Below are 13453 nucleotides of genomic sequence, written 5' to 3'. Positions count from 1 at the left end.
TTCAAAACCGAGCATTATGGGATCGTTTTGTTTGCGGGGTGAAAAATGATGCGCTCAGAAGGAAGTTATTGACGACGAATGACTTGACTTTTGAGATTGCTTGTCAGACAGCAAGGTTGATGGGCATGGCCGAACAATATTCCCGCGAATTAAATAATAATTACGGTCGTCAGTCAACCAAGGTAAATCACCTGCAGGTTCAAAGAAAAAGATGGTGGGGGCCCAAAGTCTCAGAAACTGGAAATTCTAACAGAGCGTCGAAGCCGTGCTATAGGTGCCTGGGACAACACATTGTTCAAAGTTGTCCATACGTGAAGGCAGAGTGTTTCTTCTGCAGAAAGACTGGGCATCTTGTGAAGGCATGCCGACTGAAGGGTAAACCAGCTTTCAAAGCTATGAGTCCAGCGTTCAAAGCTATGAGTAGAAATCCCAAGAGACTAAATAGCATGGAAGAACAACAACAGGACGAGGAGATGTTAGAGTTACACGTCATCAGGAGCACGAGGTTAATGGACAGTGATTCGGAAAGCATTAAAATCCACATAAATGTTGCGGGATTCAAGGTACCAATGGAAATTGACACGGCTGCATCCGTGAGTGTAGTACGGGAGTCGCTGTACCTCGACAAATTGCGTGATTTCCAATTGGAGAAATCCAAGATAGAGCTGCAAGGCTACTCGGGAGAGAAAATTCCTGTGGTAGGTCGTATAACCGTACCGGTGAAATATAAAGATCAATTTCAGAACTTGCCTTTAATAGCAGTGAAAGGAGACAAGCCTGCCTTACTAGGGAGAAATTGGTTGAGCTCACTGAAGCTGGATTGGAGTAAGATTTTCTGTGTGGAAGCGAGATTTTCATCAACGGATGAGGTTATCAAGCAGTATCCAAAGGTGTTCTGCGAAACGGGCAGTCTGATTCAAGGCTTCAAAGCAAGTGTCAGGGCACAGAAAGACGCTAGATCGGTTTACTACAAGCCACGTTCCGTACCATATGAACTCAAGGAGAAAGTTGAGCAAGAACTCAAAAGACTAGAGACTGAGAACATTATTTGTAAGATAGATCGATGTAATTGGGCTACACCCATTGTTGTTGTACCTAAGTCCGATGATAAGGTAAGATTGTGTGGTGATTATAAAGTAACCATAAACCAGGTTCTAGAGGGTAATGTCCCCAATACATTGCTGAATATAGAAGATTTGTTCACAACACTGACAGGTGGTCAGATCTTCTCAAAACTGGATCTTATGAATGCCTACTTACAGCTTGAACTAGATGAGGAGTCCAAGTCATGTTTGACTATAAATACTCATCTAGGCCTATATCAATTTAATAGGCTACCGTTTGGAGTATCTTCTGCCCCTGCCATATTCCAAGGGGTGATGAATCAGATTTTGCAAGGTATTGAAGGGGTAGTATGTTATTTGGATGACATACTAATTTCAGCACCAAATTGGCAAATTCATAATAACATATTGAATGAAGTCCTCAAATGGCTAGAGAAGCACAGAGTACGAGTGTCTGCTCGTAAGTGTGAGTTATTTAAAAACTCAGTGGAGTACTTAGGGTACAGAGTAGACAAAGATGGTTTACATCCAACCATTGAAAAATTGGATGCAATCAGAAATGCACCCACTCCCAGGAATGTCACTGAACTGCGTTTATTCTTGGGTCTTTTGAACTATTATGGGAAGTTCCTACCAAATTTGGCTACAGTATTACATCCACTGAATGAACTTTTGAAAAAACAGGTCCATTGGAAGTGGTCAAAAGAATGCGATACAGCATTCAAGGAGTGTAAAAGCAAATTGGTAGAGAGCATCATGTTAGTTCATTATGACATATCTAAGGAGAATAAGCTAGCATGTGATGCCTCTCCGTATGGAGTTGGGGCAGTAATCTCTCATGTATTAAGTAGTGGGGAGGAGAGACCAATTGTTTTTGCTTCACACACTCTCAGTGCCAGTGAGAGTAATTATGCGTAAATTGAAAGGGAAGCTTTGGCATTAATTTTTGGGGTCAAGAAGTTTCACAAATACTTGTATGGTCGTACGTTTACCATCGTTAGGGACCATAAGCCCCGAACAGCAATCCTCCATCCAAAGTCCCCAGTTCCAACATTAGCTGCAGCCCGAATGCAGAGATGGGCTTTGATTTTGTCAGCATATACATATGATATTGAATACAGATGATCAGCTGATCACAGTAATGCTGATGCAATGTCTAGATTGCCTTCCCCATCACAAGTTACACCCGATAGGAAAGAAGTGTTTTATTTTTCATACATTGATGAACTGCGTCACAGCTGAAGAGATTGGTAGAGCAACCAAACGTGACCCAGTGATGTCAAAGGTGTATGAGTATATTACAAATGGATGGCCAAACCAGGTAACAGACAAAGATACACATCCATTCTTCATTCATAGGAATGAATTATCAGTCGATAAAGATTGTATCATGTGGGGTGCAAGAGTGGTTATACCAAATAAATTTAGATCCAAATTATTAGGAGATCTCCATGACCAGCACCTGGGAATGTGCCTGACCAAGAGTTTTGTACGCAGTTATTTATGGTGGCCAGGTCTTGATAAAGATATAGAGTACATCGTGAGTCAGTGTACGACATGTCAATCAGTAAGCAAGCAACCACCACCAGTACCATTACAGCCATGGAAATGGCCTCCCAGGGTGTGGCAAAGGCTACATATTGATTTTGCTGAGTTAGAAGGACAACAATTGTTCATTGTGATTGATAGCCATTCGAAGTGGGTTGAGGTGTTTCCAATGTGGAAAATAACAACAAGTAAAACATTAGACATTTTACGAAAATTATTTTCTTCATTTGGCCTCCCTGAAGAAATTGTTTCGGATAATGGACCACAATTTTGTTCAGAAGAATTTGCACAATTCACAAGCAAAAATGGTGTGAAACATACCAAGGTTCCACCATACCATCCTGCTTCGAATGGTGCAGCAGAGTGCACTGTACAAATTGTAAAACATGCCCTCATAAAACAAATGTTAGATCCAAATCCAAGGAAACAACAGTTGTCATTGGATCACAAATTGGCTAATTTTTTGATTACATATCGAAATACTCCTCATACAACTACTGGTAGCACACCAGCAGAGTTGTTTCTCAAACGACAGCCACGAACCAGATTCTCGTTGTTAAAGCCAAATTTGGCACAGTCTGTAGAAGAGACACAATTAAGACAGAAAGAGAATCATGATAGACGTAGAGTAAAAGAGAGAAGTGTGAAATTAAACCAGAAGTGAGAGTGAAGAACCATCACCATAAATGGTTAAAGTGGTTAGGAAGAGTGGTGAAGATATGTGGTCCTCGCACATATTTGGTAAAGATGTTTGATAATGGACAGGTTAGGTTTGTTCATATTGATCATATTTTAATACACTAGTAGCAAATCCTAAATCCAATGTACTGGAAACAAATCCAGGAGAGAATCAGAATGAAAGTCTAAGTCCAAGTCGCGAAAACAAAGAGCCTGAAGTTAGAGTGAGTTCAAATGAAAATCAAGGAAATTCCGTGGAGGAAAACGTTCCTCAGTATGAGCCTTGAATGAGTGTGAAATCGACACCATGTTTGAAAGGTTCTGTTCGAGAGCGAAGGTATCCTCTTCGAAACAGAAAACAAGTGGTAAAGTTAAATTTGTAAATATGGAAAAAAAATAAGTTTATATCCTGTGTTATATATAAACATGAAAGTTATGTATGATGTTTATTATAATAACTTCTTCATTAAGGAGGGAGAAGTGTAATGTCTGTAAGCTTGTAATGTTTGTAGCTCCACACTGTGGATGTGGATGTATTGTGTACTGCACAAGATAAAAGCTTACGGGGTTGGGGATAATATATTAGCTTGGATAGAGGATTGGCTAACTAACAGAAAACAGAGAGTCGGGACAAATGGATCATTTTCCAGTTGGCAAACAGTGACTAGTGGGGTGCCGCAGGGATCAGTGCTGGGTCCTCAACTGTTTACAATTTATATTGACTTGGATGAAGGGACCGAGTGTAATGTAGCCAAGTTTGCTGCTGATACAAAAATGGGTGGGAAAGCAAATTGTGAGGAGGACACAAAAAATCTGCAAAGGGATATAGACCAGCTAAGTGAGTGGGCAAAAATTTGGCAGATGGAGCATAATGTGGGAAAATGTGAGGTTATCCACTTTGGCAGAAAAAATAGAAAATCAAATTACAAGTTAAATGGAGAAAAATTGCAAAGTGCTGCAGTACAAGGACCTGGGGGTCCTTTTGCATGAAACACAAAAAGTTAATATGCAAGTACAGCAAGTAGTCAGGAAGGCAAATGGAATGTTGGCTTTTATTGCAAGTGGGATAGAGTATAAAATTAGAGAAGTCCTGCTATAACTGTACAAGGTATTGGTAAAGCCACACCTAGAGTACTGCATACAGTTTTGGTCTCCGTATTTAAGGAAGGATATACTTGCATTGGAGGCTGTTCAGTGAAGGTTCACCAGGTTGATTCCGGAGATGAGGAGGTTGACTTATGAGGATAGGTTGAGTAGGTTGGGCCTATACACATTGGAGTTCAGAAGAATGAGGGGTGATATTATCGAAACCTATAAGATAATGAGGGGACTCGACAAGGTGGATGCAGAGAGGATATTTCCACTCATAAGGGAAACTAAAACTAGGGGACATAGTCTCAGAATAAGGGGCCGTCCATTTAAAACTGAGATGAGGAGGAATTTCTTCTGAGGGTTGTAAATCTATGGAATTCTCTGCCCCAGAGAGCTGTGGAGGCTGAGTCTTTGAATATATTTAAGGCGGAGATAGACAGATTTTTGAGCGATAAGGGAGTAAAGGGTTATGGGGAGTGGGCAGGCAAGTGGAACTGGGTCCATGATCAGATCTGCCATGATCTTATTGAATGGCCGAGCAGACTTGATGGGCCTAATGGCCTAATCCTGCTCCTATTTCTTATGTTCTTTTGTTCCTGTTTCTTATGTTGTTATATCATTTTACAGGCACAGTGTGGATCAAAAAATCAACTTGTACCACTTCCCTCTTGCAGGTGAAACCTGGATCCTTTTTCCATGCTTGGATAGTGGCAAAAGTGTCCTTGTGCATACTAAATATACATCATTGGTAATATTACAAACATGATGACCTGGATTTTGCGGTCAGCAGCGAAGGAACGGCACTCGCTGTTCATCTCGCCGACAGCTGCTTGCAACATTTTTGCAGGCTTTAATTCATAAGATGTGGCATCGCTGGCAAGGCCAACATTTATTGCCCATCCTTCATTGCCCTTGAGAAGGTGGTGGTGACCCAGTGACAATGACGGAACAGCAATTATATTTCCAAGTCAGGGTGGTGCGACTTGGAGGGGAACTTGGAGGTGGTAGTGTTCCCACGCGCCTGCTACCCGTGTCCTTCTACATGGTAGAGGTTGCGGGTTTGAGAGGTGCTGTCGAAGAATCCTAGGTGAGTTGCTGCAGTGCATCTTGTATATGGTACACATTGCAGCCATGGTGTGCCGGTGGTGGAGGGAGTGAATGTTTAAGGTGGTGGATGGGGTGCCAATCAAGTGGGCTGCTTTGTCCTCGATGTTGTCAAGCTTATTGCGTGTTGTCGGAACTGCACTCATCCAGGCAAGTGGAGAGTATTTCATCACTTTCCTGACTTATGCCTTGTCGAAGGTGGAAAGGCTTTGGGGAGTCAGGAAGTGAGTCACTCACCGCCTGTGGCCTGCTCTTGTAGCCACAGTATTTATGTGGCTAGTTCAGTTAAGTTTCTGATCAATGGTGATGGTGGGGGATTTGACAATGGTAATGCCACTGAATGTCAATGGAAGGTTGTTAGACTCTCTCATGTTGGAATTGATCATTGCCTGGCACTTGTGTGGTGTGAATGTTCCTTGCATTCATGTACTGGGACAGGAAGGAGCGGTAACGCTGGGACAGGCTGCACTTAATGGGACTAGTGTCCTAGCAGAAAGGATAAATAGGGCTGTAAATAAGACTTTAAACTAGTAAGATGGGGTAGGAATCTAGTAACATAAGCCTGAAGATAAAAGAAATAGAAAACAAGAGTAAGGTAACACAAACGGTCAGGGAACAGGTATGGTTATAGAACATAAGTATAAAACAACTGTTAAAAATAAAGTGAATGGAATGATTAATAAAAAGGATTTAAATTGGCTGTATGGCAATGTTCACGTCATCTGACAGAAAACGGGGGAACTGAAGGCAATAATTCATAGTGAGGAGCCAGATGTAGTAGAGATAACTGAAACGTAGTTACGTAAAGAACAGGATTGGCAATTAAATATTGCAGGATATAACATATTTAGAAAGTATAGAGAAGGCAGAAGGTGGGTGGGGTAGCTGCATTAATTAGTGATAACATAATGGTAGTAGAAAAAAAGAACATAACTAACATTAAGATAGAAAGAGAATCGATGTAGATTGAAATAAAAGATAAAGAGGGATTGATCATGCTAATAAGGATATTCTGTAGACCACCTAATAGCGCAAGGGAAGTTTTTTTTTTGTTCCTGGGATGTGGGCATCTCTGGCAAGGCCAGCATTTATTGCCCATCCCTAATTGCCCTTGAGAAAGTGGTGGTGAAAGTGCTGTTCGGGAGGGAGTTCCAGGATTTTGACCCAGCTACGATGACTGAATGGCAATATATTTCCAAGTCAGGATGGTGTGTGACTTGGAGGGGAACATGCAATTCATGGTATTCCCATATGCCTGTTGCCTTTGTCCTTCTAGGTGGTAGATGTCACGAGTTTGGGAGGTGCTGTCGAAGAAGCCTTGGCGAATTGCTGCAGTGCATCTTATAGATGATACACACTGTAGCCACAGTGTGCCAGTGGTGCAGGGAGTGAATGTTTGCCGTGGTGGATGGGGTGACAATCAAGCGGGCTGCTTTGTCCTGGTTGGTGTCGAGTTTCTCGAGTGTTATTGGAGCTGCACTCATCCAGGCAAGTGGAGAGTATTCCATCACACAACTGTCTTGTGTCTTGTAGATGGTGGAAAGGCACTGGTAAATCAGGGGGTGAGACATTCACCGCAGAATACCCAGCCTCTGACCTGCTCTTGTAGCCATGGTATTTATGTGACTGATCCAGTTAAGTTTCTGGTCAATGGTGACCCACAGTATGTTGATGGTGGGGGATTTGGTGATGGTAATGGTGTTGAATGTCAAGAGACAGTGTTTAGACTCTTTCTTGTTGGAGATAGTCATTGCCTGGAACTTTTGTGGTGCGCATGTTACTTGCCACTTATCAACCCAAGCCTGAATGTCAGGCCTTGCGGCATTCGGGCAAGGACAACTTCATTATCTGAGGAGTTGTGAATGGAACTGAACACTGTGCAATCATCAGCGAACATCCCCATTTCTGACCTTATGATGGAGGGAAGGTCATTGATAAAGCAGTTGAAGAGAAGTAGAAGAAGAAATATGTAAGAAAACCTATGAAATGAGTAAAAGACACAGAATAATAATCATAGAAGACTTCAACTGCCCTAAAATAAATTAGCAGGAAGAGGTAAGGAAATTGAGTTTTTACAGTATTTTCTCCTTTCTTAAATAGCAAAAGAAAAATCGGGATAAGGCTACTAAGTGATTTACAAGTCAAACTCACAGGTAATGACAGTGAAGTAGCAGAAATTTTGAATAGTTACTTTGCTTTAGTATTTACCAGGGACAGACTAACAGGGTGGGCATGACATTAGATCAAACAAGATATAACAATTCCGATAGAAAGGGGGAAGATTATTGAGAAACTAATCCAACTTAAAGAGGAGATAGCCCCTTGTCCAGAGGTGTAGATACACACACATACACACACACACACATATGAATAAACCTGCCCTGATCCCCGAGAAAGGGTATGGCCTTTTGAGAAACCTTTTAAGAAGCTGCTTGCTTTAAAAGGTAATTGCAATTAGAGCGGGGGGAGACATAAAAGGGTGAGGATTAAGAGAAGTAAAGAGGCTGGGATTTGAAGAGTTTTCTAGGAATACGATTCGCAGGAGAGAAGAGGGTCTCATATGGTAGGACTGTGTAACACGGTAGGATCTGTGTCTTTAATAAAGAAAGAGATCAACCCCAATGAAGGAAATGTTTGGAGAACTGGTGTGGAACACGTGAGCTCTGCAAGAGGCCTAGGAGGCTGCACAGGAGAGGACCACTCTGATCCTTGAGGCTCAGCAGGAAACCACCCAACTCCTATTGAACCATGTCACCCAGAGTCGGGTCGAGATTGCTGAATTGAGCCAGCAGGGGGGGCAGATTGAATTCCCCACCCAATCTATCCGAGCCAATCTAATGCTGCAAAAAATGACTCCAGAGGACAACATGGAGGCACACCTCTTTGAATTATGTGTCGAGTGGGGTAAGTGGCCACAAGACTAATGGGCTGGCAATATGGCATCTTTCTTAATGGATGATGCTCAGAAGGCCTAATTTGACCTGTTGCCGCAGGTGGAAGGCAACTACCCACAGTTGAAGGCGGAGATCCTTGCCAGGCAGATGTCATCTTAACTGAACGGGCTCAGAGATTCAATGCATGGTCCTACCAGGAGGGAAAGGCAACCGCTATCAAATGTTTGACTTAATATATATGCCCAAGCGGTGCCTTCAACCTGACAGCATCTCCCCTGCAAGGCTCATGGAGTTACTGGTAATGGACCAGTATCTACAAGCCCATCCACCCCAGATCAGGAAGTGGGTAGGTCACGAGTACCTGGCCAATGATTTAAGTTGGTGGAAAGACAACTAGCTGCACAGAAACTGGTCAGATCCTGACGTGGTGCATAATGGCTGGCCGAACTGATACTGTTAGTTTTATACCCCTGCCGAAGTTAAAAGTTACCCCATGCAGTTCTTAACATTACTTTATCACGGAAATATATCGATGTTGAAAACATGTTGGCATATTTTTAACATGTAATCAATTACAGCAAAATATATATAGAAAGTTGATTTACCAGTTCAATTTCATGTTGACTCATTTCATGCAGATAGGGCATGGTGGCTAGTTCTGCGATAGTCTGGTTAATCACTTGTGCTTGCTCCTTCATACGCTTTAACTGACTCAGGTAACTGGCATACTGTAGTTTCTCGAGCACACCTGCACCTGGGCAAATTCCCCCCTGACCCTCATCAAAGAAAGACGTGTTAGAGAGATAATATCAAAATTTTTCAGATCAGTGCCATCTTATTTATGAATAACTATCTAAATTACCAATTCCTATTAACTGTATGTATATTAAATTTAAGTAAGATATTTTCCCAAATTTGTTGAATTCCTAATGTTTGCTCCATCAATCTTGCTGATCTTTTAGCAAAGGGATTTATTGTTGTAAAGATAACTACAATTACTAATAGAATTATTACAGTTCCAAATTAATATCAATTGTATTTATTTATTTACATGTATAAATGTAATCTTGGGTGTACAAGGAATATTTTTAACATAATTCTAAAATTTGACATTCGATATAAAACCATAGGTTTCATACTGCAGATATCTGTACAATGACCTGTGCTTATAAAAGTTGTGGTCAACGTATCTACGTGTGTGTTTTGAAGCGGAGGAGTGGGTGGTACAGTGGGTCAGGAATCAGATTTGAATCCAGTCTAGACAAATAGAATGAAAGTCTCTAGTGTGATTAATTTTTATATATTTATTATTTTAGTAAAAATCTTATGTTTATTTGTACTTCCTGTCTACAAAACATAACTTGCTGTTGTCACTCTTCATCACATTTTTTGTAGAATCATCCAATTAGCCCCACTTTCTTGCTCTTTGTCTATAGCCCTGCAAAATTTTCCTTTTCAAATGTATATCCAATTCTCTTTTGAAAGTTACTGTTGAATTTGCTTCCACCACCTTTTCAGGCACTGCATTCCAGATCGTAACAATTCGCTGCGTAATAAAAACATCTCCTCATCTCCCACCACCCCTGCATGATTCTATTGCCAATTATCTTAAATCTGCGTCCTTTGGTTACTGACCATCCTGCCAGTGAAAACAGTTTCTCCTTTTCTACTCTACTTTATCAAAACCTTTCTTAATTTTGAAGTCAATTATTTTCATTATAAGTTCCCATCTCCACGTTTATAACAGAAACCATCTGTGTAATTGCATCACTCAGTAATTCTGTAATCTGGCCACTGACTGCTCCTGTCTTGGCTCTTATTTTGAACATCTCCTCTGCTTTTCAAAGCTAGAAGAGTGTGGATAGAGGCTTTGCAAGTGTCACATTGCTCCACACGGGAACAGAGTGTAGGAGTAATAGGTATGCTGAGGTCCCATGAGAGTGGCAGTGGTGTCCCGGAAGAGGCACATGCTGTTCTCTCTCAGGATGCCAGCCATCTGCTCCCCTGCCAGCCTCTGAGTTAGTGTGCTTCTTGGTTCCTAACAGCAAGCTGGGCTAACGCCGAGATTCAGCAGTCTGCAGCTGGGTCTCCTACAGCTGGAGCTCCCTGAGGTCGCCCACCACTGCTATCTCAAGTGCCCTCAGTAGAAGTTCAGCAGCCTTTCACCTCCCAAGCTGTAGCTTTAGGGAAATCACCTCGTAGAAGTCCCAGAATAGGCAAAAGATCACAGAAGTCAGGAACAAGGGCTTTGCATAAGGGTGATTTTTCATTTTCAATTGTCATTTTATTTGGAAGTATGAAATAAAGACTGGAGCATCTTGAGGGTTTTGACTTTTTCTTAACTTAGCTGTTGGTCTTAATAGTCGTAATAATGTGAGTACAACACCCAAGAAGGTGTACACTTTCAGGGCATCCATGTGGTGTGTATAAGGACCTTACTGAGATGGTAGGAAGGATTGTTGGTGCTCTAGCAGCTGGTGGGATTGGCAGCCCTTGCTCTTCATTTCCATCTTCATTTTCCTGCTGATCTTCCTACTACTGTTTGGCCACTTCTTCCTTCCTAGATGTAAGGGTTGCCCTTTTTGCAGGGCAATGTTATGGAGTATGCAACAGATGACAATGAATCTAGAGACTCTGTTGGGGCTGTGCTGCAGAACACCTCCAGACCTGTCAAGGCAGAAGAACCTCTGATTCAGAAGGTCGATGGTTTATTCTGTCAGAGCTCTGGTGGAGGCATAGCTCTGACTGTACTGCTCCTCAGCATCTGTGCTCGGGTTTCTGACAAGATTCATGAGTCAAGTGGTCAGCTGATACCCCTTGTCCAGAGGCAACCAGCCCCACACCTCATGGTCTGGGTGGAAGAGAGGGGGTATTGATGATTGGCACAGGAGAATGGCAATATGATTACTGCCAGGAAACCAGACACTGACCTGCATAATGTGCTGTCTGTCATCACACGCAAGTTGCACATTCAGCGCGTGGAATCCCTTCCTTTTCCTATATATCCCTGGCTCTTTACATGTAAGGCAGTGTGTGCAGTTGATGATGCCTTGCACCTGCGGGAAGCTTGCAATCCTGGCTGAGAATGCAGCTCTTTCCTGTTGTTTCAAGCCTCCATGGGGAACAAGCTAAATTAGTTCCCCATGGAGTAAAGCTCTTTCATCACATCCCAGATGCAGCAGTGGGCTGTAGATTGTGTGATGTTATTTGCATTAACTGTTGCAGCCTGGAATGATCCTGTCATGTAGAAATTAGGGGTCACCACCACCTTATCAGCCACAGGCAGTGCTGTCCATACCCTGGTGCAGGGCTCCAGTTGGTGCTGCATCAGGTGACACAGATCAGTGACCGCATCCCTTGTGAAATGGAGGCATCTCATGCAGTGCTCCTCTATCAAGTTCAGGGAGGAAATGCAGTTCCTGATCACACGCATGGTGTATGGTCTCCTGTGCTCCCCGCACCTTCACCTTCTACCGCTGCTCCTGGAATGTGCATTCTTCCTTGCTAATGCTGCTCCTTCTCTTCCTCCAATCGCAATGGTCAACCAAGCAGAACACCCATTATACAATTAACTGTGCTGAATACAAAGCATAGAAAAATTTCTGCACTTCCAAAAAGTTCTCTGATAAATTTTGAAACATTACTACTGCAGCCAAAATAAGACTCACAAGGCCATTAACAGCCTAAAATGACTAACCAAAGACTTGCCTTAATAAGGTGATGGGGGAGGGATGGAGGGGTGGGGATTGGGGAGTGGAGAGGGAGGGGAGGGTGTGGGGCTGGAGTTGATTACATTAGATGGGAGACGAGGCAATGGAGGGATTTGAAAACAAGGATGAGAATTTTTAAATCGAGGAGTTGCTTAACTGGGAGCCAATGTAGGTCATTGAGCACAGGGGTGATGAGTGAACAGGACTTGGTGCAAGTTAGGACATGGGAAGCAAAGTTTTACATGACCTCAAGTTCACAAAAAACAGAAAGAAAACCAATTAGTGCCTTGTTTTTCTGGCCTTGAGATAATCTCGATTCTCTCCAAGCAGCGAAGCCAAGCAACTGCCAATGAAGAGAAATTTCCAGCAACAAAAATAGCCTCTTATTCACCCTAGAACTCATTTAGTGCACTCCTTTACAGGCAGTACCTGAGCAGTGGCCTTGACAAGCTATGTTAGCAATTAAATATCGAAATCATGCTCCAGAGCTCAATTTATCGGTCATCACCGCCCTGGAAGAAGCTACTTATATTAAAGCACATACATTATAGGAGCAATTTTACCCTGTGAGAGCTCGACCGATCTGAGGGCTCCCTGCAATAAGCCCTACAAGCAGTGGTGTGGTGTGCTGCATGCTGCACAACCTTACCATCCAGAGAAGTCTGCATTTGGAGGGAGCACAGCAGGAACAGCACTCACGGGAGGAGGAAGATCAGTGTGAAGGTGAAGAGGAGCGGAAGAAGAAGGGGCACCTCAATGTCTTGCTGCCGGGGATGAATTAATTGAATAGCAATTTCGGTGACCTGCTCATTCCCCTGCCCTGAATATTTACACAAAGCCTGTCTGCATTAACAGTCTTTTGGGGTGAAATTGCCCTGCGCGCTGATTGAGGGCGGTAACCATCTGGGGCCGGGACTTTCTGCATCCGCCGCAGATATCCCGTCCCCGCTGCTGAATTGGGCTTACCGCCCCTCAAAGGAAGCGGAGCACAATCTCGCTCGCTCCATTTCCTTTGGGGGCGGTTCCCGGGGCTCTACTGGGGTGGTGAGGGAAACACTAAGCGAATGCTCCACATAGCGCTGATGCGCTTCAACACCCCTCTCCTCCGCTTAAAGGGGAGGATCACTGCGCACTCTGCAATCCACTAGGCCACCAGAGCAGCTTGGGACCGGGCCACACCCAAAACGGAGTGCCGGGCTGCACGATAGCGGCCGGACCATGCTAGGGCCGTCATCCTGGAGCTGACCCAAGAGTTGGCAATCCAAAAAAGATGAAGACCCAGGGCGCTGGTGCTCTCCTTTAACTAGCACCCCGAAAGCAGATGTTGTCTAGTAAGGGGTCGGCGAGTGGTCACCGCACACGG

General features: G+C 43.3%; 1 protein-coding gene across 1 annotated transcript in view; it reads right to left on the bottom strand.

Annotated features, from left to right (window-relative positions):
• Positions 1–13453, bottom strand: part of LOC139265921 (spermatogenesis-associated protein 16-like) — a 281978-nt gene that overhangs the window by 30826 nt on the left and 237699 nt on the right. The window contains exon 9 of the mRNA XM_070883514.1: positions 8986–9150. Coding sequence (XP_070739615.1) covers positions 8986–9150 — 165 coding nt within the window. The remainder of the gene's footprint in view (positions 1–8985; positions 9151–13453) is intronic.

The sequence above is a fragment of the Pristiophorus japonicus genome, chromosome 6 (assembly GCF_044704955.1).
Source record: "Pristiophorus japonicus isolate sPriJap1 chromosome 6, sPriJap1.hap1, whole genome shotgun sequence".
Taxonomy (NCBI): domain Eukaryota; kingdom Metazoa; phylum Chordata; class Chondrichthyes; family Pristiophoridae; genus Pristiophorus; species Pristiophorus japonicus.
Note: the sequence above shows the minus strand (reverse complement) of the source record. Positions and strands in the feature narration are given on the sequence as shown.